Raw genomic sequence first — 24,961 nt, 5'->3', positions numbered from 1 at the left:
TCCATGTGTACACAATAGAAGGAAAGAAATGAGGTGTTTATTTTGACAGAGCAGCATTACTTTGAGGGTTTACTGGTGTATTTATATAGACCTTTCTGATAAAGCTTACTTAATTGTAGTCTTTCCTTCTCCTTTAATATTTGTGATGTACACTTGCAAAGTAAAGAGGAGAATTCAGGGGAATTTACCACAAGATCTCTTTTGAAGCCTCTTTAGATGATTTTCTTTCCAGGTTTTGAAGACCCTCACTGCTCCTATCTCCACGATAACGCCCTTCACCCCATTTTTCCAACTGCATCTGAATGTGTACTAAAAGCAAGTAAGAGATGCTCACGCAAAGGGCAACTCATGATACATTCTTATATTTTTTTGCTCTGCAAAAGAATAATTCAAACATTTTTTATAGATATATAAATATTTATCTAATTCTACAAAGATAAGTTTAAAGAAGCAAAATTATACTTGGCCCCCAAAATTTTGGCCATCACACTGTGGGCTATTAGCAGTCACAAGAAGATACTCTGAAGACCCTCTACCGTTTCCTGCTACTGTGGGACCACAATCAAAATGTGTTTTTATAGTACCATATTTTATCCCCAAAACACCCTTTATTTCTTACCTGCAATATACTGTATATACTCGGTTGTACAATTTTTTTGTGGAATTATAAAACTGCTTGATCTAGCAACCTAGTTTAATTTAAGTCTTGTAGATTTACATACACTAGAAACATGTTTGTGAAAGCAATCTGTGGAGACATGGGTGTACATGTCATGTAACATGCCTACTTTGACATGCAACAGCTATACATAAACAAAGCTATTACTTTCACACATCAATTATCCTATTTTATCTGGGAAAAAAGTAAAGGTTGTTTTATTCATAATGCTTGTGTTATCTGAAGCCCAAGCCTGCCAGGGGATTCCTCTGAGCTTATACTAATAGGAAGAGCCCAGTGGGCAATAGTAGGCTATTTAGGCAGTTCTCCTTCTTCTCATCAGCTTAATAAGGTCTTGAGAAGTATTGGTTGTATGTATCTCATATTTATCACAAATCATATTTGTCATTTTGGTTTTTAGTAGAAAGAGCTGAATCATATCAGATGATCTGAGAATACAGTGGTGTTTTTGCTTCTTTGGAACAGTGTGTCTGTTTCATGGCTCACTTGCGATTTAGGTGAGGCCTCAGTGTTCCCTAGTCATAAAAATTGCTGCTGCTTCATCAAAAACATATGCAAATTTCCCCAAAATATGGCATTCCTTTTGTATTTCCTAGCACCTTATCTCTGGAGAAAGAAAAAAAGTAGGTTATAGGCATGGTTGCAGGTATTTAATGGTCATGGATAAGGCCTGGTTCTTGTGTATGAAAAGCATGTGAGGCCTAGATGAAAAAGCTTAAGAAGCACAAAATAATGCTGACAATACAAACTAACACACAATAGTATTCTACAGGGACAACATTTTTCTTCTTTGCACAAGGAAGTCATTGAGTGCAATGAACAATAAAATATTATGGGTGATGAGCGGCCCCTCAGGAAACTAATGACCCATAACTGTACAATTGTAGGTTGATAAGGACATATGCATTCCATTTTCCTGCCTCCTCGTGTGCTGTCTTTTGCTTCATTAGGCCAACAGCTGCCATAGACTCCCCAAGAATGTGAGATCTCATGGCAAATCATAGCAACAGGAAGTAACACCACATGGATGTTAGTAACGAAGCATTGACAGCTTATTTTGATCTGCAGAACACATTACATTGCCATTCTTTAGTAGGCTTATTTAAAGTAAGAATTCGATTTTTACTTAATTTTATTTAATCTATTTAGGCACTATTAGTAACGAAAAGAGCAAGATTTGCTCAATTTTTAAAAATAATAGTCATTACACACATGAGGTTCTGGTTTGATAGAAAATGCAGTGTAGTCTTTAGGTGATTGTATTAAATATTTATAGACAAATGTCACCTGTCTGAAAAATTTAAAATCTAAAAAAACTACAGCACCACACAATGGGCCTCCTATTCAGTTATGGTATAACAGAAAAGCAGGATGTTATAATAATGCAAAATGAACTGCTTCTATCACACTGGCAGATGAAGCATATTTGTTAATACTTTTGTAATGGCACTACAAAACATTTTTTTGGCCTCTTGTCATTCTGATGTGGAATGAGAGTAGTTAAGGGATACTGTCATGTGTTCTTTTCATTTCTTTATACATTTCCAACATTAAGGCATGTTTATTTTTTCCTTATAATATTGACCCTAGTGGTTCATAAATGTGAACATGGTTCACAAACTGTGGGGCTGGCTCCACTTGTGGTTCATGGTGTAGTAGGGGGACTCAGTCTGAAGGTCAGTTAGTTTGAGAATCATGGAGAGTGGCTATTTGCTCCCCTGAATAAATCTGGTGAGTTTTGGAGTCAATATGTATTCTTGGAACTGATGCAATGATATTTTCCTATTTACTGTAAGTACCCATGTCATTGGCTAAGTGGGGGCCTGACCAAAGGTTAAACCTTTAAGTGGGGCCAAACCTGAAGACAACCACTGCCTTACACTCCAAGCTCTACTGGGGCAGGGACTGATATACAGTAAATGAGGAACAAGCTTATGTAAAGCACTTAGTAAAATATCAGCATGATATAAAGGATAATAATAAACACCCTATGGGGGAAATGTAATATAATTTACAAAGCGTTAAACTTTGCGAATAAAAATTTGCCTGTCGCAATGTAACATTCTTCATTAGGCTTTTATTACATTGCAAATCTTAATTGCGCATTGTAAACCTTTAACACCTGCTCTGCGGTTTCCATTAAATATTTTGTCGCAAAAAATGGTTTGCGATTTTATGACATACACGGCAAACGTTTGCAAACGATAAAAAAAATTTTTTTTCAAAATTAATCAGTTAATAGTGCTGCTCCAGCAGAATTCTGCACTGAAATCCATTTCTCAAAAGAGCAAACAGATTTTTTTATATTCAATTTTGAAATCTGACATGGGGCTAGACATTTTGTCAATTTCCCAGCTGCCCCTGGTCATGTGACTTGTGCTCTGATAAACTTCAATCACTCTTTACTGCTGTACTGCAAGTTGGAGTGATATCACCCCTCCCTTTTTCCCACCAGCAGCCAAACAAAAGAACAATGGGAAGGTAACCAGATAGCAGCTCCCTAACACAAGATAACAGCTGCCTGGTAGATCTAACAACAACACTCAATAGTAAAAACCCATGTCCCACTGAGACACATTCAGTTACATTGAGAAGGAAAACCAGCAGCCTGCCAGAAAGCAGTTCCATCCTAAAGTGCAGGCACAAGTCACATGACCTGGGGCAGCTGGGAAATTGACAAAATGTCTAGCCCCATGTTAGATTTCAAAATTGAATATAAAAAAATCTGTTTGTTCTTTTGAGAAATGGATTTCAGTGCAGAATTCTGCTGGAGCAGCACTATTAACTGATTCATTTTGAAAAATTTTTTTTCCCATGACAGTATCCCTTTAGCATATCCTTTGTTATGTTGGACTAAAATTTAGAGAGTACGAAGTTACTGGTACCATTGACTATAGTAACATGGGGGTTAACGTTATCAGTACAAACTCATGTTTACACCTTTTTTGGGTTAACAACTACCTACTTCAGGGACAGGTGACCTTTAATGCTCAAATGCTCCCATCATTCCGTGGTGCAGCAAAGCTTGCCCGTGCTTGACCTACTTAACTCAAGTTTTACATTTGAAAATTCTGTTTTGCTTGGATTTGACCTTCCAAGATCCTACAGTGTAAAATAAAGCTGATGACTTAGCATTATTGCACTACTTGTTTACAGACCACAAAAGCAAACTAACACACATGCACTACAGCAATGCATAGTGGGATTTTTCTAAGGGGCAATTTTGATGCAAAGCTAGCACAGTATTCTAAAACTGTTGTATACTCATGACAGTACAAACCATTACTATACTGTATGTGGGATTTCCTTCTTTGAAAAATATAAAACAATTACTTTTACTCAGCACTGTCCCAGATTTGTAATGAAAAATATACTCCATGGCAGACATGGGCATCTTGGGGCCTCAATTATGTTGTTGAAGTGTAACTCCCTGAATTACAAATTCTGGTTGGCTTCAGGCATCGTTTGTCAAGCAGCATTAGCCTGTAATAATAAGACATTTCCTTACCTAAATCTAACGTAGCTTTTTCTGGAATTTTGACAGTCTTGGTGGTCTTTTCTGCCTCAGCTTTAATTAGTTCAGAATCATCCACCTTCTTCTTAATGGACTGGGATCTGGAGGATTCTCCTTTTAATGCAACATCTGCCTTCTTTCCTTTACTTTGTGCGGGGGGAAGAGGTTCACTTAAGTCCAGAAGGTCTAGCCCTGGTGACAATACTGTTAGGTATTACATATGTCATGAGTTGAATAGACTGTAAATACCCCTGTCTTTGTGTTTTGCTCCCCCCTGTGATGCGAGGCAAATGCCTCTACCATCCCTAAAACTAACCTTCAATGTAAATGAAAAATAATAATAAATAAATGCAGGTTTACATGTGAAGTACACTTTGGGGTAATTTACAAATCAGCATGAAGGTCAGAAATGAATGTAACAAGCAAATTAGCTTTTTTTCTTCTCTTTGCACATAAAAATATATTGTAAGGACAAATACAGGAAAAAACAGGAGAAACAAAGGAGAACAATTATGATACAGCGTTTGTACTATTTATACCCTTGTCCCTTTTGTTACTGCTAAGATACAAACTTGGCCTCAAGGGGAATGGCTAAACACCAAATATATCTCACACCTGAACCAAGAACATTCCTTGTCTGATCAGCTGCTACTGAACTGCTGCTGCCTGTGTCACCTGTAACTTATTATCTGTTAAAGGGGCACTGTCGGCAACAAATACAAATACAGTAGCTTCCAAGAGGGAATATATATTTATGTACAGTTCAGGGAAAAACAACGATTTACATATCATATAAAAGTTATATTCTGTTTTGTATTTTCATAGGAAAGTAGAATTACATGTTTAAAGGGGTAGTATGTTATAGGTATTGTAGATATTTTGCATTCATTTTCATGTTTATTACCATGCATGGTCATGGAACTCCTTGGTGACTTTTACAATATATCATTGTAACGTTATAACATGGGGTATGTTATTCATCTACAAATATTGAAACGTTTCTTCTTCCACTTACACATATGGATTCCAATTGCTTGGCAACAATAAATTAAAGCTAAATAACCCTTCCAGCCTGGTGCTCCAAATTACAGAAAGATCTATTACCCTGAAAACCCCTGGTCCCAAGCATTCCAGCTAATTGATTTTTAGGGGAATTTTTCGCCTGTTTCGTGAATTGCGCTGGAAAAATTCGCCTATCACAAGTACAGACACAAAGTAAATAATTGGGTCTGTAAACTCTTACTTTTCCATGCAGAGGAATGCATAAAAAGCCACCCCAAAGGAATGCCCCTGCATAATTGCCATAAAAGTCACCCTGATCTGCCCTCTCCTTCATTTTCTAAATGAAGGAGTAACCAACCAAAGGCTTATATTAATATAGTTTTATCTGTGTATATCTTAGTACAGCTGTATATTGTTTATAAAGATGAAATATTCTTCAATGAGATTGCCTAGTAAATGCTTATGAATAATATGCCTACAGTTTTCTTTTCCTTCAGCAGCATAATATTGAGATAGGGAATGATGTTTTCTTAAAATAAATGATAGTTCTGATACAGTTTTATTTTTCTATCTACTTTTAGTTGCTATTTTAAACCGTATCATTGTCCTTCATTCCTCCAAACACCAGGAGGTCAGGACAGCAATGTCTTTAAGACTACATAGTTCGACGTGTTTCCACTGCATTCTAAATGACCAAACTACATGTTATACTGTATGGTATTAGCTAAATACACTTCCTAACAAAGCTCATAACGGAAAACTATCTGTAAACTATTATTTATACAGAATATATACTGTATATATATATATATATATATATACATATATATATATATACATATATATATATACATACATACGGAACTCAATGGTGCACACCGTTAACTAAGGTAATACCTGGGTGCCCGCACAGGTATATGCAATAGCAGAAAGGTTGTGGCACTCACAGGATTTGAAATTCAAAAAACTATTTATTACGTTTCAATCCCTCACAGGGATCTTCGTCAGGAGCATACAGACATTATATATGTATTGAAATTGGAATTTTGAAAAATATAGTTTGTCACTCATGTCATTTTAATTTAGCTGTTAGAGAAGCATATGTCCAAATCCATCTGGGCTAATTTGGGATCCAATATGCCAGCAAACTAAATATGGAAACACAGCACTTGGTTGTCAATATTAGAACAGCTGGTGCTGGTCATTTGGGGCATCACGGCAGAGTAAATTCCAGGGAAACAGTTGTGTGATGACATGCAATAGTTATTATTAATTCATACATACTAAATACTTGCAGCTCCATGCCATGTTAGCAAAAACAAGTTATAGTTTATACAAAAACATGTTACAGTTTAGAGCATTCTATCTTCACAGTCTCTGTGGACCATAAACAAAAATCCATTTAATTTCTGTGGTTATCAATGAGTTATGTCTATTGAATGATGACATTTTAAATCTACTGATTTGTTGTTAAAGAGAGAGCAATACCAAATGCATCTTAGATACTAGTGCCCCCACTATTGTAAAATAGTGGAATTAAGGGTTGTATAATATACATGGTGTGACATATGTGACATCTGTAAGCACCAAGTACAGCTGATGACATCACTAAGCACTATTTATATTTATATGACGTTTGCATATTTTATTGATCTATGAGTCCTGATGAATAGAAAATAGATTTACCTGCTGTATTTGAAGTCACAGGTCTTGGTTTTGCTTCTGATTTGGTGTCACAAAGAAAGTCATCAATAGATGGACTCAAGAGAGGTCTGCTTTCCTGCTGCTCATTTACCAACTGGAGAATGAAAAATATATCATTGAAAAGGGCTACAGAAAAAAAAGTGATCCAAACTTTCATCAATAACATTTATTTAACATTAATTACAGCGCTCACAAAGCATACATCTGTCTATTTGCCATCCAATTGTAAATTGACAGCTACAATCAACAGAACCTATGCAAACAACGTTTACTATCTGTTAACAGACAAGACTTGATCACTTGGTCAATAGACAGTACTTGGATAATTTCATCCAGGCATCTTTAAACTTCTGTTTCATCTTTATGCTTAGATGGCAAAAAAACTTGGAAAGACACAAATTCTGCTACTGATTCCTATGACTTTCTTGCTTTCTGCTGGTGCCCTTTATCCATTATTTTATGATATTTTGCTACGAAATATTGCTCATTATTTTATGTACAGTAAAAAACAAAGAAAGTAAAGACATATTATATATGTATATGGTATGTTGCTTTCATATTTCATACTGCATCAGACCAGTAAATGCTAACTCTGTCTACATGAACCCCTCTTCAACAATACTAACAGCACAACTATGTATTCACCAGTAGGGATGGGCGAAGTTTTTTGCCCTGTTTCACCAAAAAATGACACCCATAGACTTTAATGGGTGTTGGGGACATTTTGCCGGTGGCAAATTTTTGGCAAAACCAAATGGGTCAAATTCACCCATCCCTACTCACCAGAAAGGGTGTGACCACCATCCCAATATATATTGCAATCCCAATACTCCAGAGACTCCAGGGCACTATGTGTGTGTTTCGAATTGTTCCACTACAACGTTAAATACATACCCATATTCTTATAGTTAGATTTCTGTGTACCTTGAGCAATGTATAAAAGAATGCATTTACAAAAGCAAAGCATTTAAAGGGGCAGTTCACCTTTATCACTTAGGATTCATTCTCCTCTTCTAACCCACTCAGCCCCCTGCCTCGGGAATTTCCTTTGACTGTTGGCTCATGAGCATGCTCAGTTCTTCTCAGCTCAGATTACTAAACATACCCTCCAGTCTAACATCCAATGAAGAGATGGCATTGCTGGTTCCCATAGAATCTCTGCTCTAGCTGTCTGATCCTATTTTTAAATCCTACCCCCTCTCCTGAGCTCAGAGTAACCATTACAGTGCTCAATTCAAGCAGGACTTGTCATCATAGTAAATTTCTCCTGTGGTAGACTGTATTTTTTAAATGCATCTGTGATGTTTGCAGATATAAATGCAATGATGATGTGTCAGAGCGAAAATGGCCCCCAGATGAAATCTTATTTTTTTAGGGAAAAGTAATCTCGCTGGCAAATGAAAGGGATGTATACAGTACAAATAATGCCATTTGGGTGGTAAGGCTTTACATGTCCTTTAAGTTAACTTTCAGTATGTTATAGAATGGTTAATTCTAACCAATTTTTCAATTGGTCTTCATAATTTATTTTTTATAGTTTTTGAATTATTTTCTTCTTCTGACTCTTTCCAGCTTTCAAAAGGGGGTCACTGGCCCCATCTAAAAACAAACGCGCTCTAAGGCTACAAATGTGTGATTACTGCTACTTTTTATTACTCATATTTCTATTCAGTTGTAGACAGCAACTTTAAAGGGGTGGCTCACCTTTAAGTTAACTTATAGTATGTTATAGAATGGCCAAATCTAACCAACTTTTCAATTGGTCATCATGATTTATTTTTTGTATTTTTTAAATGATTTGCCTTCTTTTTCCAGCTTTCAAATGGAGGTCACTGACCCCATCTAAAACAAATGTTCTGTAGTGTTACAAATATATTCTTATTGTTACTTTTTATTACTCATCTTTCTATTCAGATCATCTCCTATTCATATTCCAGTCTCTAATTCACATCAGTACATGGTTGCTAGGGTAATTTGAACCCTACCATTCTGATTGCTTAAATTGCAGAGTGGAGAGCTGCTTAAAAAAAGCGAAATAACTCAAAAACAAAAAAACTCAAAAGAAAAATCAAAACCAATTGCAAATTGCCTCAGAATATCACTCTCTATATTATATAGAGTTAAATGAACTTATATTTATAAGTTAAATGAAAGATGAACAACCCCTTTAAGGGTCTAAAACACATAGGGACAGAAAACACCAATTCAATACATCAATGAAACTATTTTTAGGTATATAATTTCATTTCATAAGACAGATGTGTACAGAAGATAGCATCTAAGTAGGAAACCAGAGTAATCAATAAATCATTGAAGGAAAAAGCAATGTTTTATATAACCAAGTAACAAGAAAATAAACACAGACATAAAAGAGCCCATATCGATGACTGTTTTGGGGGCAACATGTATTAAATAGGGGTTCTTCAGCCTATGTTGTTCTCTAGGACTTTAGATCTACAAGGGATCAGATAATGAATGTCTCAAAATGAGATTGGTCCTGCTGTTTTTAGCAGCTGCAGATTTATACTTGCAGACACTTGCATTTCTTGGAGCCCCTAGTATTGTTGTAGGTAAAATGGTTGGGCACCATCTGCATGCACTCACATTTGCAAAGGCCAAGTACACGTTATAGAAATATCATTTAGTCACCAATTTCATGTATGCAAGGGGAAGTCAATGTCCTGTATTCACTATTTGAAATTAAGAAGGCAACTGCAGCTCCATATTAGCTAATACTTTAAACTGTCAGTGGGCAACATTGAGTGGGAATAGTAGACTCACAACTGTCAGATTTTGGAGACTATGAAAGAGACTAGGGGGTAAATTTATCAAAGAGTGAAGTTCCGCCACCAGAGTGAAATTCCGCAGCTCTCAATTCATTTCTATGGGATTTTGAAAGGCGTATTTATCAATGGGTGAAAGTGAAAGTTCACCCTTTGATAAATACGCCTATAAAAATCCCTAGAAATGAATGGAGAGTGGCGGAATTTCACTCTAGTGGCGGAACTTCACTATTAACTTCACTCTTTGATAAAAATACCCCTATAAAGGGGATTTCTGGCTTTTCTTGCTTGTAGATAAAAAATCTTTCTATTAAAGCATGTCTCTTTCCCCAAACATCAGTAATGACATTTGAAATATTTCAAAGAGGCAAATAAAGTAAAGATAAAGAACATTAAGGGGCCAATTCATTAACTTCGAGTGAAGGAACAGAAGAAAAAAAACTTCGAATTTCGAAGTGTTTTTTTGGCCACTTCGACCATCGAATGGGCTACTTCAACCTTCGACTTTGAATCGAAAGATTCAAACTAAAAATCGTTCGACTATTCGACCATTCTATAGTCGAAGTACTGTCTCTTTAAGAAAAAACTTCGATCCCCTAGTTCGCCACCTAAAAGCTACCGAACCCAATTTTAGCCTATGGGGAAGGTCCCCATAGGCTTGGCTAACTTTTTTTGGTTGAAGGATAATCCTTCGATCATTGGATTAAAATCTTTTGAATCGTTAATAAAAGTATTTGCGCAAAATCATTTTCCCTCGATATTCCCAGTCGAATATAATCCTTCGATCGTTGGATTAAAATCCTTCGAATCGTTAATAAAAGTATTTGCGCAAAATCATTTTCCCTCGATATTCCCAGTCGAATATCGAGGGTTAATTAACCCTCGATATTTGACCCTTGATGAATTTGCCCCCTAATGTGCAGTGGAGAATTAGCAACAAATAGCACACTTTTGAATGCTCATAAAATCATTATATAGTTCGTTATACTTAGTTCTTCTTTGTATCAAACACTACAAAACGTTACTGTAGTATAATGTTCATTAAAGCAGAAATCACCTTAGAGATCACCAGCTCTAATTTAAATAGACTCTGCAAATCTTAAAGAACTAGCCCATCACATATCTGTGGGGCTGAAATTGAAAAATATTTCACGTTCCTTATAAAGGAAATAGTTGCTTCGAATGTGGTCCCTTATCATGTACACAGTAACAATGCCAAGGTGTAGCAGTTCATTGGGTTTTTGGCAACGTATTGCAGTATGTGTCCTTGGGTGAAAATGAAATGACTTAATAGATTAATCATTGTTTCTAAAATTGACAGTATGGACTGCATGGGAAACTTCAATATTTTAATTAGCTGCACATATGGCTTGAAACGTAATGTACTGAATGAAGTAGGATGAGTGAGTTATATAGGTTACTTTTGCCATTAAATGTTGGTTCTTTTAACTTAATATTCTGTGTTATGAATGTTTCAATGGATAATTGACCACCAGTTACTTCTATGCCTATGTGTTGCTTACAATTGTACACAATGAGCAAAAACGTGTAGGTGCTAAAACCTACACAAGTGAAATCTGCTTAAAAGTAACCAAAAGCTCAATTTGGATCAAGATGCAAAGATTAAATCAGTAATAGACTTATATAGTTACTCAATTACATCCCTTCTCCTCCATCCCTACAGTTTAATGTCTTTCTTCCAAGGCTCCCATGTACAGATATTTTAGGCAAAGAAATATCTAACTATGGTACGAGTTTACCTTAGCAAGAGCCACAGGCCACAGGCCTCTAGATTTTCTAAAGGGGTTTTTATTATGGATCCATGCCTCATTGGATTGATATAAATGATAGCAATATGCAAAATAAAAAGCAATAAATGACTAGGCATAAAATTGTGTTACTGCTCCACACATATTTTATTACAGTGTTGAAATCAGAAACGTGTTTTTCCTGCATTTTAAGTTTTGCTAAATATTTTTTTATCTACTTCTACTTTAATACAGAAAGACATCAAGTGGTTGTTTTATAGACCTGGGAACAGAAATACAAACTGCTATAGCAGATATAAACTAGCATGAAGCCTACAGGCCAGATGCAAAGAGTGTATCCCTAGTTCCTATCATTGTTCCTCACACATACTCAGTTCTGCATATTTAAGCCATAGTAATAGTAAAAAGGATGAGAGTAATGCAGTATCATATCTGGATTCATACACTATGCTAACTATTGATATCATGAGATGCTTATTATATTAAAATAAGTAAATAGTAAGTAAAAAATAAAAAAACTATCTATATTAAAAAACAAAAAACAAACTTATATCTACATTTTACTCACTCTTAATTTGCAGTTAACACTGGTGATGTTAAATTAGAAATTGCTGTAGCGTTTTAAGTGACAACATTAAGGAAAACTGACAATTAATTCTAATTACAAATCACATTATTTGGACTAAACACTTGAGATGTAATTAAATACTGCATGAAACTAGACTACAAATGCTGTATAAATGCAACCGTAAAACATCCGGCTTTCCCTTGAATTCTTGCAATCCGGTTAGTAAATTACTTTGTATGCATAAAGGAAATATGAAATATAAATAGGACATAGTTTAAAAAGTACTTTTCCAGGAAACTGACATATGCAACATTTTATTCTGCTTCTGCTCAATTTGCTAGCATGAATATAAGCAATTCAGACAATCACACACTGGTGAATTCTAATTAGTTCTTTTATTATGCTATGGAAACCACCTTCTGGGTAAGATACTTAAATCCTCTTCTAAGTGTCAGTTGCATGTGTCAGTTTCATAGTATTTTGGTGGCGCCCACCTGTGATGTCATAGAAAGGAGGGGCTTTTCTTCACCAGACGGGTGCCTCGGTATCTCCTTCATCACCATGGCAACAGCTTTATCTGCCTCCCTAGAGCTTTTCCCCTACAACAGTGAAATCAACAATGACTTTTATAAGGAAATACTTTTATATTTTTCACAAACTGACAACACAGAGTCCCATTGGGTCCAAAATCAGCTAAAGGAAGTGACACCTATGATACTTCTTATGCAAATAGTCATTCAGTCCTAAACAAGCATCAACAATATAAATCATGTTTTATTTTAAATTATTTTAAGATCATATATATTTTTGGGTATAGATAGTTTAAAATCATCATGATACAGCTAAGGAATCACATTTGCCACCTGTGCTGTGCAGAAGTTACATTTTCTGTTAGCATTTCAAGCAAAAATAAGAGTCAGTATTTTACACTATTTTATTTACTTTATTCATTTTGTGTAGCTTTTGTGCTATTTACTGTATTGCAACTCATGTACCATAGTCTCTCTTTTTCAGCATCAGATATCAGCCATTCTTCATACTGTATCCTCCTCCTTTGTTATGTTCATTCATTAGGGTGAGAATGCTTATTTTTCTCACTTTTCTCACAGCTAGTACTAAAACTGAGGCCTATCATAGAATTTCAACCTTTCGACTAATGTCAAAATTTATGTATATGACTCCAACATTGGTGAAAATCCAAATACTACCCCATGTATGTAGGCAGCAACTTTAGGGGTGGTTCACTTTTAAGTTAACTCATAGCCAATTCTAACCAACATTTCAATTAGTCATTTATTTTTGTAGTTTTTAAATTATTTGATGCTTTTTCCAACTCTTTCCAGCTTTCAAATGGAGGTCACTGACCCCATCTAAAACAAATGTTTTGTAATGTTACAAATATATTGTTATTGCTACTTTTTATTACTAGTCTTTCTATTCAGCCCCTCTCCTATTCCTATTTGTCTCTTATTCAAATCAATGTATGGTTACTAGGTTAATGTGGACCCTAGCAACCAGATTGCTGAAACTACAAACTGAAGAGCTGCTGAAAAAAAGCTAAATGACTAATTCAAAGTTTTTTTCATCGAATTTGGCTAATTCAAACATCGAATTAAAATACTTCGAATTCGAATTAAAATACTTCGAATTCGAATATCGAATTCAAAATGTTTTTCATCGAATTTGGCTATTCTGCGGTTGAAGTAAAATCAAACGTTCGAACTATTAAATTGTTCGATTCGAACGATTTGAAGGATTTTAGCGATCGATCGAACGATTTGGCAAAGTATTGAAATCAAAGTTTTTTTTAAAGAGACAGTACTTTGATTATCGAATGATCGAATATTCAAAGTATTTTACTTCAAATCAAATTAGAAGCCAAAGTCATAGTATCCTATTCGATGGTCGAAGTATCCAAAAAACTTACTTCAAATTTCGAAATTTTTTAATCCGAAAATTTCCTCGAATTCACTTCGACCCTTGATAAATCTGCCCCTAAAAGTTAATTTAAAGGTAAAAAATCCGGTTAATGACATTCACCTTTCACTGTGCATATGTGTGAGATTTTGGCTGAGCATTTGATGTAACTGTCTGTTGACATGGATCTGTATTAAAGATATTGGCATTTTCTCTATCAGTGTTTTGCAAAAGCTTTATGGGGTTAGAACAACCTGTAAAAACTCCAGTCAACCCAGTTTAAAATGTAAATAATGCCAATTGTAACGGGCCTATTAAAATGCAGTTAATCAAACTGTTCAAAGGTCAAAGGAATTTATATAGTCTCATTGTAGTCAAAGGACACTTTAATGACTCAGCTACATTAATTATCAATAATACTTGTTCCACTGGTACTGGTCGTGGTCAAATGCAGTTCTAGCACCAAATAGAGCAAATTGGTGCAAGTTGTGTCCTGGTCCATCTGGTGCAGGAACCTGCAACCAGCTGAACAATAATATATAGAGATATTGTGAGGGTTATTAAAATGGTCCCAGACTTGAACTTATTGATTACTAATTAGTTAGGCCATCAAATGACAGATTTCTAGTGATGGGCGAATTAATTCCGATGGCATTTCGCTAATTTTTCGCCGTTTTGCGAATTTTGCGGGAAATTCGCAAAACGGCGCAAATCTGCCTATCACTTTTTCTGCTTCCCTAAATATTTGATCTTCTACAACTGAATTTGCTAAGGAACTCAATGGGAGGTGTGTGTGAAATAGTTTCAGGATAACCAAAGATAACAATTTCACTCTGTATTTGAAGCTATCATTCATGAAGAACATATATACCCATCAACAGTTCTTAAGCTTACTCCACTATTAACTGCAACAGTTGTTCTTCCACTGTTTAAGCTGAGCAGAATATTTCATACAGAAATATTGTAATTGATTTGCGTATGGCAAATAATTACAGAACCTAAAACACAGATGAGGAGTTCCACAGCAGAGATTAGCACTGATGAAACAGTGTTCTGTGAACAGAACGCCTTAAAAACAGATTTTTGGGGCATTACTACAGAGGAAGCAGACTCTACTGCTGCAGGGGGTGGGGCAGTAGGTTAGGGGGCCCATGAGGCCCTAATTCATATACGATTTCAATAAATATTCATAAAAACAAGTCAACTTGTCAAATTTTGTGAGCCTGAAAAATAATTTTTCTGTGGGCCCAGTAATCTCTAGTTACACCGGTTTTATACTCAGAGACAGTTGCAGTTTTTATGAAGGAAGATAGAAATGTCCAGGTTTTATGTAGTACCTTCAGTATCTGGTATAGAAAAAGGAGACTATGGCACACTGCAAGAGTTGTTTGTGAATGAAATTGCAGATAAACAACTTTACTAGAATGCAAATGAAGTGACTCATAGTTATTCAAAGTGTTCTGTATTTCTATACCTGGTAATACTTATCACATTTCACCATGGCAACAGTGCAGCTTAGCACATCATGGCTGAATTCTGGACTACAAGCTACAGGCTAGGTGTCCCAGGTGGGTAAAATTCCAAGAAATAAGTTAATTAAACATCTACTATAAATACATTGATAAAACCCCCCAAAAAAAAACCAGTTTGTTTATTAACAAAACAGAATTATATATTTTAATGTTTTAGGTTTTGGAGTGAATTGATAGTTAGGGGCAGATTTATCAAGGGTTGAATTTTGAAGTAAAGAATACTTCGAAATTCGACCATCTAATTAAATACTTTGAATTCGAATATCGAATTCGAACTTTTTTCACCAAATTTGGCCATCCAACGATTGAAGTAAAATTGTTCGTTCGAACGATTAAATCGTTGGAATCAAACAATTTGAACGATTTTATCGTAGGATCGAAAGATTTTACTTTGACTTCAAAAAACTTCGGCAGGTTTAATTTGGCGAAGTATTGAAGTCGAAGTTTTTTTTAAGAGACAGTAATTCGATTATCTAATATTCAAATATTCAAACTATTTTACTTCGAATCGAATGGTCAAAAATATCCAAAAATTTACTTTTTTTACTTCGAAAATTCCCTCGAATTCACTTCGACCCTTGATAAATCTGCCCCTTAATGTTCTGCTATAGAAAGGGGGCATTCAATAAAAAAATATTTAAAAAGGGGAGTGTATGTTGTGTAGAAATTTCCACTCTACATATCCATATTCACATAAAATGAATATGTTTCTGGTTATTTTGTATTAATATGATTTTTTTGTTTTATTGCCTCTTGTTCCAAAATTGTCATTAGTAAGTATTTTATTGTAGCATAGTATTTCATCCTATTGTTTTATTTAAGAAAACTACTCTTACTGTACATTGTAGAGTTTGATCAACATGTTACTAATAATCCCTTTTTTTACTCCAAAGGACTAATTTCAAAAGCAAAATACAAAACCACATCTATTTAAGCGCTCTTCTCTGAGTCACTTTTATCTATAAATGCTCCTCTTTACTTGCATTCTGAACTGAAGCATTAGTTGCTTCCATTTTGCTGCACAAGGTTTCAAATGCAACTTGCATAGAATTTACTAATGCAATAATTTGTGAGTGCCTGTTATTATCCTGGAATTGTGCACACATTTATTTTGCTTTGCAAATGAGTATATTGAAAATTTTGTGTTTCATACAAATCAGACTGGTAATTCCTTGTTACTGTGCCACACATTCCACTGCGAGTTTGTACACGGAATGCACCATTTCTGAGCTGTGCAGAAACACAGCATTTTTATCAAGTACTCTTTTATTTTGATAACAAAGCACGGTATTCATTCTGACACTAATTAATTTAGTATAAATGTATCCCAACCCAGGGCAGCTGTTGTGGAATCTAAACAATGGATGATATCGGCATGTGATGATCAGGTTTACTCTCGTGTACCAGGACCCTAAAACATGCTTTTAATATTGAAGTGAAAAAATACTTTCCAACATGCTATAATAACCATAATAATGCAACAAGTTAAAGCAGTCATTTCATGTAATGCCACTTACCAGGTATCCTTAGTAATAACTAAACATTGGCTATACCTTTTCTTGTTTTATATCAGCAAGTCATTTTAAAGGATCAGTAATACTCAAAGATTATTTCAAGCAAGTTTTTTTTTCCATGAAATGGGGCATTTAACACCCAGATATAAAGAGTTTCTGTAATTTAAAAGGGAGCTGTCATTGCAATAAAAAAAAGTCACTGTTGTGAATATTTAATACATTTGTTTCACAAATTATTTAGGGTTTCATACTCTCCCTCATCCTAACAAAAAAAACTCACATATGGTATGAGTTCTAAACTGATAGCAGGAGCCATTGGTTGCAACAGAACAACATTATTAGGTTCAGAGAGCATAGGAGTAATTTACTATGACCCCAGACAGAACTGCAAGAGCATGAAGGGGCACAAGAACGAGTTCCTTATTTCTCATGCACAGAGCACTATGGCCCTGGGTGTGGCTGCGCTCAGCACCTTGCTCCAAAAACAAATCCAGCACAAGGTGCAGTACACAGCATTGGCAGGTGCAGGCTAGCCCCATGTGCCTCGCTCATCTCATGAATAAAGTTGATTCCATTACAAATCAAAGTTTCATAATGCCCAACCGGTTGAGGTTGAGGGATCGCAATAAGAAACCATTTATATATCAATAACGAGAATTCAAAAAGTCGTTTTTTTAAACAAATGTATTAACTATCCACCCTAGTTTGGTTAGAGTTTGACAGTGATGACAGTTCACTTTCAATGCAGTTTATTATGTTGTCTGAGCATTATTCATCATGTTACCCCACAACCCCATTTGTCTTATCTCATCAGACACAGATATCAGATACACTATTATATAATGTCTATGATTTATGGAAGTTTGTAAATGTGAATGTACATTGTAGAAAGCAGTTAGCATATAAGGGTTTTATATTGCCCCTCAAGGACTACTGTTCCTTTAATGACACCGGTTTATCATCACAGAAACATTTAGGTGAATTTAAGATGTGCTGTGATACAATTATACTGATACTTTCATCTAGCATTTCATTATATCTACTAGCATGCTCCTATGTGCATTCAGTGCATCCATTTCTGTTCATTACAAGAAAAGCAAAACTACAGTATCTATGAAACTTATAAAGCTGTGCATGCAAAGTTGAAGCGATTCCTTGTAGAGTAAAAAAAACCCACCAAAATTGGGGCCATGTCACTTTTTGGAAGACTGAACCACTTTTTCTTCAAAGTCACACCTATTACCTGAAAGAAGCCATGACATTTCAATTAGATCACATATGTTGCCTTGACAATGTTCAAGGACCAGAAATCCTGCATATTTATAGCACGTTTTTCCTCTTGCTCATTTTTGTGGGATTTCACAAAAAAATCTAGATCTTTCCATGCAGGAGGGTACATATTGCCCTGTTCCACGTTTAGGGTTGCCTGGAAAAAAATACCGGCCTTCCTATATATTTATGTTTTTTTCCCAATTAATAACATTGGGATCAACCACCAGTTTTATCCGCCAGGCCAGTATAATACTGGCCAGATGGCAACCATATCCACGTCTTGACTGCATAATGTATGGCTACAGAACATGGGGACTCTTCCAAATGGCAGTTATCACCGTCAGCAGCAGGAGTAACATTGACACAAATACTAACATTCATATGAAGGAATCCAAAGATCCTAGCACATTCACAAATCGGGCAGAAGTGTAGGGGTGAAAAGTGCCTGGTTGGTAAATCTGGGCCTGTTCTCAGGCCTTGCACTTATCTGCTCTATAAGTGGGCTTAGTGCATCCCATTTTTTTTACTCCCAGGATAAATTCACCTTAGAATTTCAAACTGCCTTGCAAAAAACACGATGAATGTTTAGATCACATATATATGCCATCCAGCTCTTCTTTCTATATATCTCCCTGTGAATGAGTGCACATATAGCAGAAAATGAAAGGCATATTGAAATGGCAATAGCGTGTATAACATGTATCAAGGCCCATTTCACTATGCATCTCACCTGAACAATTTACATTAGAAGTACATGCTAATCACTTCTCCAATTAAGCCTTACTCTGAGCACTAATTAACATTTAAAAAACATACTACGCCTGTGATTTAATAACTACATTCTACTGATATCTTCAGAATATTAGAGCTGAGAGGTCTAATTTTTCTCAAGTGCAATCTTAATTAATGTCTAAGCAAACAAACTGTACATGCTATTTCTGGTAATGTATCGCCTAATGAAAATAAACCTAGAAAGGCTCTGCCATTATTCAGTGTTTATAATAATATTTTATATTATGATAACTCACTTGAGGATATGTGGGCTTGTTACCCATTCCTTACAATATAAGAATTAGCCACACAACTAAAGCCTAATGTTGTAATTGACTCAGACTAACTAAATGAACTATTTCTGTTTAGCTGTGACCATTAGGCACAATTAGAGCCAGCAAAGTAAACTAGGGCTCTTGTACATTGGAAAGAAATCTGGGAAGGCACCAATGTATAATTCTTGCACATGCAAGTGAGGTTATGTCTAATGCTTTTACTGTATAGTTCACAGTAGAGGATACATTATTTTTATTAAAAAAAAACACAAGTGTCGATACATTATGTGACACAAGAATCAGAAATAAGCATTGTGTATAACTAATGACATCACTAAGCACCATTTTTAAGGATATATTTCACAGGTTATTAAAGGTGTTTATGTATTATATGCTAATATTTTTTTCTACAATTCTCAAATGGAATCAAATGGAAGTGAGTGTAGGACCGGAAAGACCAGGGATGACCTTGATGTAGTTGGCCAGCTTGAATATATTGCAATATATGGGCAAACAGTTCCTGTTTTGTTTAAAATGCAGGGCATTCTTTAGGAGCTTTATGCACAAATTTATTAGGAGCAGATTTTGAAATCCCATAAAAATTAATAGAAAATCGTGGAATTTTACTGTGGTGAGCTCTAATTTCATAATTTCAAAAATCTTCTCCTCTACATATTTACATGTTCGTTGAGGGCATATTTCATTGATGAATAACTGTTAAAAGAATGTGAAATAATACTGGAAATGAGGCTCAGTTGGAGTTGCTGTTTCTCTTTATTAAGAGTTCTACCACCTCTGTTCATGCATATGCTAGTATGAATAATATCCAGACAGAGGATATCAAAAACCTTATTGCTGTTTAGATTTGGAATGACAGTCACCACAAACATGGTATAACTTCATGTATAAATCATGAGTAAAATGCTTTGGAAACGAAACCAAAGAGAATAGAAGAAGCTGACAATTGCTTACAAAAAGTATTAAAGGGGTATTTCACATTTACAAATTGTACTGTTTTGAATAGAACACCGCAATTAATTACTTTTTAGTTGCTTTCTATTTAGTATGTTTTACCAATGTTTTAAAATGTATGTATGTTTTAAAAATTAATTTGTTTAATTCCCACCTCATGTTCTCAGTAGTAAGCCAAATTTGCCACATAGATTACTGGGATGTCCCAACTGAGCATGTACCCCAATTTCAAGTTTTACAGGCAACGAATATATCAGACTGTAATAGTTGCCTTGTAGGAGACTAAATGAAAAGTTAAATGAGAGCAACTAATGTATTACATTGCAGTAGTTAAGAGGCTTCCTGAGCGGCTACTGGGATTCACAGGAGGGGCAACATTAATAAATTCATTTTTTAAAATGTTACTTGGGAAATATGGTAAAAATAAGTACAATGCAACTGAAAAAAATGCCTGGTTTGTCTAGTTAGATATTTGAAGGTGAACTAGCCTTTAATGAATGAGTCAATAGTTCCCTGCTATGCCACAAAAACGGACGCCAGCGTAAAAAACTAATGCCAGTGCCGTTTCCCAAATTTTTCAGTGCAAATTCGCCCATCACTACTGATATGCCCACCAACGGCTGAGCTATATTCTGAACGTTTTGTCCTAGGGCCGAACAAATAAGAATACAAAAAGGAGCAATGTTCTCCGACAGGTCGATCGCCTGGAAAATGAAACCTTCCCGATCTATATCATGGCCAGATATCAATCGGGACGTCCCGTCGGAAGCCCCCATACACGGGCAGGTAAACTGCTGAATTGGTCTAAAGAACCGATTGCGGTAGCTTTAATCTGCCCGTGAATGGCCACCTTTACTGTGAAAAGAGTGAAAGATAATATCGCAAATTGGGCTCAGTTGTAGCTGCTAGCATAGCATATGCTATGAAGAATATTCTCCAGAAAGAGAGAGGGAGAGTGAGAGTACAAAAACCCTTATTGCTATTTAGATTTGGAAGTTCCAATTCCCATACACACCTAATACATTTTAATATTGGGACCGTAATTATAATACAATATAATAATAATAACCATTGTTAATGAAATGTAAAGTTGCTCCCAAAGTCTTTCAACTATTCATGTCAATTAGCATCCAACTGCATCCAATATCCACATTAATGCTAATGCATTTGGTGTAAGATAAAATGGCTGTTGACTTTAATTAATTTGATGCAAGAAAAAATTCCCAACTGACTCTAATGCATTGAAATTTAGTTGATTTTGCAAATTTTTCTGGGGTTGTCTTGTTTATTGCAAAATGAGTTCATTTTTTATTGACTCGCATTTTTTATTAACCTGGCTTTGTGAAATATTTCTCAGGAACGGATAAAATCCAGATGGAGATCATCATCAATTTTTCATTTTTCATTTAATACATTCAGAGAAGGTGGCATTTTCGTTGTACTCTATATTAAGCTAGAGTTCATTAAGTTAAATATGTGTTGCATTAAAAAAGACATTATTTTAATACCTTTTGATAATTTAATGCCTAATTGTTTAACATGCTGTTCAAACTGCCCGTCATAACATTATACAGTTCTAGGAAAATCTGAAATCTTGCCATAGTATTTTATGTGTATCATTCTGGAAAAATGTCCAGATTTTTGGGGACCTATATTAAACATGTCCTTCTCTCTTCACTTCAATCTAGTGCGTTAATTGGACTTCGTTATGCCTATTTTAAAAACCATCTCTATCACTGTCATTGAAACAATGTTTTACGAATATGCTATTATTAATAAGGGATAACATGCCTCATCTATGAAACACATTTTCAGGTTGCACAGCATAAAATAATTGTTTTTCATCCTGAATCTCCCAGTACTAGCCAGTGAGCTGAACTCAGCAGTTCTGATGCTATTAGTGCACTAGAGGACCTACCACTGATATATTAGGATAATGTGATAGACTAAGTATGAGAAAAGAAATTTGGTATCATGAGAATTGATGTGAGATCGCCTCAGGAAGAAGAGGCATATGATTCTGTAGCTGTGACTTTATTAGAATCAGATATCAGTGAATATATCAAATAAATACAACCTCATGAATATTTCTGCTGCACCACATGATCTATAATGTTTGCACTGCAATGGAAAAATTGGTGTAAATGTCTATTTAAATGCAAAACAAACAATATTTCATCATGGATTATATTTTGTGAAATTATTTCAGCCTTTCATTCATGTTTTTTTGTACATTAATTCACATACCCGTTTGATTCATCGTTGTTCTGTGCTTTCCAAAAAAAAAAAGTTCACAAAAAGAGGCTTCTCCTATATTTTATAAACATATATATTGTGAGATTTCAGGTAGCTTAGATCAGGTTAGCATAGAATCACTCAACAGAGCCTTAGAGCCTTAAGTTCAATTCAACTTCGGCAGATTTTATTTCAGGCAATACAGCTGGCTCACGCACACCCTAAATTTAACAAGCGATGTCTGTTGCACTATGGTAGAGGCTCGGCCACCTCACATCAATTGTAAAGCAAAAAACATCCAAATGCCCACAGGTTGCTGCAAGCAAGGAACACCTTGCATGTTTATTGTGGCAATAAACGTGCAAGGTGTTCCTTGCTTGCAGCAGCCTGTTGGCCTTTGGATATTTTCTGATTTTATTTAAACCATAAGGCATCAACAAAAAGTTCCAAGTTGGTTGGCAAAATCATAAGTATTACAGACCAGCACTTACTGATACCGCTCAGTTTCCTCAGTGGCTGGTTGGCAAAGCAATGGGCCCAGGCTTCTATAGTTGGTTTCTCCACTCAAGTCTGTAAGTCGCTCTATCTGTTTCTGTGTTTCACTCTCAGCTGGTGGTCACAGTAGGCTCTCAGACCCCTCCCCACACACTATGAGTCACCTGACTCATTTATGAGCAGATGGCTAACACCACACCTAGAATCCTTCCTTCCCTTTCAGCCCTGGACACCCTAAAGAAAAATAACAATTCAGTAATTTGACTGCAATATCCTTCATCCAGGGCTCTTAACCCCGGCTATACCTTTTATCATATAACATATCCCCCCCCCCCCAGATCACTAGTAAAGTGATCTACAAGAGGACTAGACACCGACAAAGCTCCCATACTTTAAAGTCTCCTTACACTAACGACCAAAATTTTTCAGATAAAAATCTGGGGGAAACATAGTTTCCATCTAGCCCTCTTCCAGATATCCTGTTTAAATCCTTACTATGTGCATTTGTTTCTTGTACCACCCCCACCGTTGGGATACATGCACCAAAGAGGGAATGAGTTCTGGAGAAGCCATCAACATTGCTTATCTGAACTTCTGGTCTGTGTGTTACCGTAAATTAAAACACTTGCATAGCCAGGAACCAACGGCTAACTCTCCTATTAGTCTGCTTCTTATCACACATCCATCTCAGTGGTGCATGATCTGTCCCTAGCTCAAACTCCCTTCCTAAGAGGTAATACCTTAGTGCCTCCAGTGCCAAATTTATAGCCAGACACTCTTTTTCAACTACTGCATACTTCTTCTCGTAGTCAATTAATTTTCAGCTAATGTAGACTACTGGATGTTCCTCCCCATTATGCATTTGAGACAAAATTGCCCCTAGACATCTGTTTGCCCGAAAAAAGTTTTAGAGAAGTCTGGAGAAAACAATACTGGCTTGGCACACAATGCATCCTTTGAAGCCTAAAAAGACTTCTCTGCCTCCGGTGTCAACTTTACTATTACAGATTTTTTCCCTTTTGTTAAATCTGTTAAAGGGGCTGCAAGGGTAGCAAAGTTTGGGATAAACCTCCTATAGTAGCCTGTAATCCCTAAAAAAGCTCAGACCTGCTTTTTATTTAGACGTTGTGGTCAGGCTTGAATGGCTTCAGTTTTATTAACTTGCGGTTTTATAACCCCTACCAATGATGTACCCGAGATGCTTATCCTCTTCTAGACCAATAGCACATTTTCTTGGGTTGGCCGTAAAGCCTGCCACCTGGAGAGCATCTAACACAGCCTGGAACCTCGGCAGATGTGAATCCCAATCAGGGCTGTGTATGATAAATGGGAGTCAAAATAGGTCCTGGCATTCCAATACAGAGAGGCCCAATCAGCTTCTCACCAGCCCACTAAATAGTGACTTTCTATGGCATCTTATGGCAGCCCCTCTGGCATTTGCCAGAACCCACAGATTGCCAGTCTGGGCCTGCTGGAATGTCTCCTCTGGTGTTACAAAAGCAGTTTCTTCTTCTTTAGCAGTTTGGGAAAGAGGAATATGCCAATATCCTTTTGTCAGATATAGGGTTGTTAGGTAACGGGCAGTACCTAGCCTATCAATAAGCTCATCCACACGTGGCATAGGGTATGTATCAAAGTTGGAGATTGCATTGAGCTTATGAAAATCATATCATTGCAGAACCATCAACTCCCATCAGGTTTTGGAACCAGTACAATAGGGGAAGACCAATCATTTCAAGACCCTTCAATAACACCCAGGTCTAGTTTTTTTTTTACTTCCTCTGTTACTACCTTTTGCCTAGCTTCTGGTATTCTATAGGGTTTTAGCTTCACATGATCTCCAGGGGTAGTGACAATGTAATGTTCAACAATAGAGGTATGACCTGGAAGTTCTGAAAACATTTCTCTATTTCTATAAGCAAAAGAAAAAAAGAACCCCAATTGCCTCCCACTCGTACC

The 24,961-nt window shown here is 35.9% G+C and overlaps 1 protein-coding gene across 5 annotated transcripts in view; it reads right to left on the bottom strand.

The window, feature by feature from the left end:
• Window positions 1-24,961, bottom strand: part of pex5l.S (peroxisomal biogenesis factor 5-like S homeolog) — a 146,772-nt gene that overhangs the window by 33,384 nt on the left and 88,427 nt on the right. Inside the window, exons 1-5 of one of the 5 annotated variants that reach the window (XM_041564858.1) lie at window positions 18,160-18,225; window positions 12,514-12,618; window positions 6,882-6,993; window positions 4,188-4,397; window positions 189-309 (exon numbers count right to left, since the gene is read on the bottom strand). In XM_041564858.1, the coding sequence (XP_041420792.1) occupies window positions 189-309; window positions 4,188-4,397; window positions 6,882-6,993; window positions 12,514-12,618; window positions 18,160-18,174 (563 nt within the window). In that variant the 5' untranslated portion in view covers window positions 18,175-18,225. Of the gene's footprint in view, window positions 1-188; window positions 310-4,187; window positions 4,398-6,881; window positions 6,994-12,513; window positions 12,619-18,159; window positions 18,226-24,961 lie in introns of those variants that run through there. The other 4 variants (XM_041564857.1, XM_041564859.1, XM_041564860.1 and 1 more) reach the window with 4 other exon arrangements.

The sequence above is a fragment of the Xenopus laevis genome, chromosome 5S (assembly GCF_017654675.1).
Source record: "Xenopus laevis strain J_2021 chromosome 5S, Xenopus_laevis_v10.1, whole genome shotgun sequence".
NCBI lineage: Eukaryota > Metazoa > Chordata > Amphibia > Anura > Pipidae > Xenopus > Xenopus laevis.
This window is presented reverse-complemented; position numbering and strand designations above follow the sequence as displayed.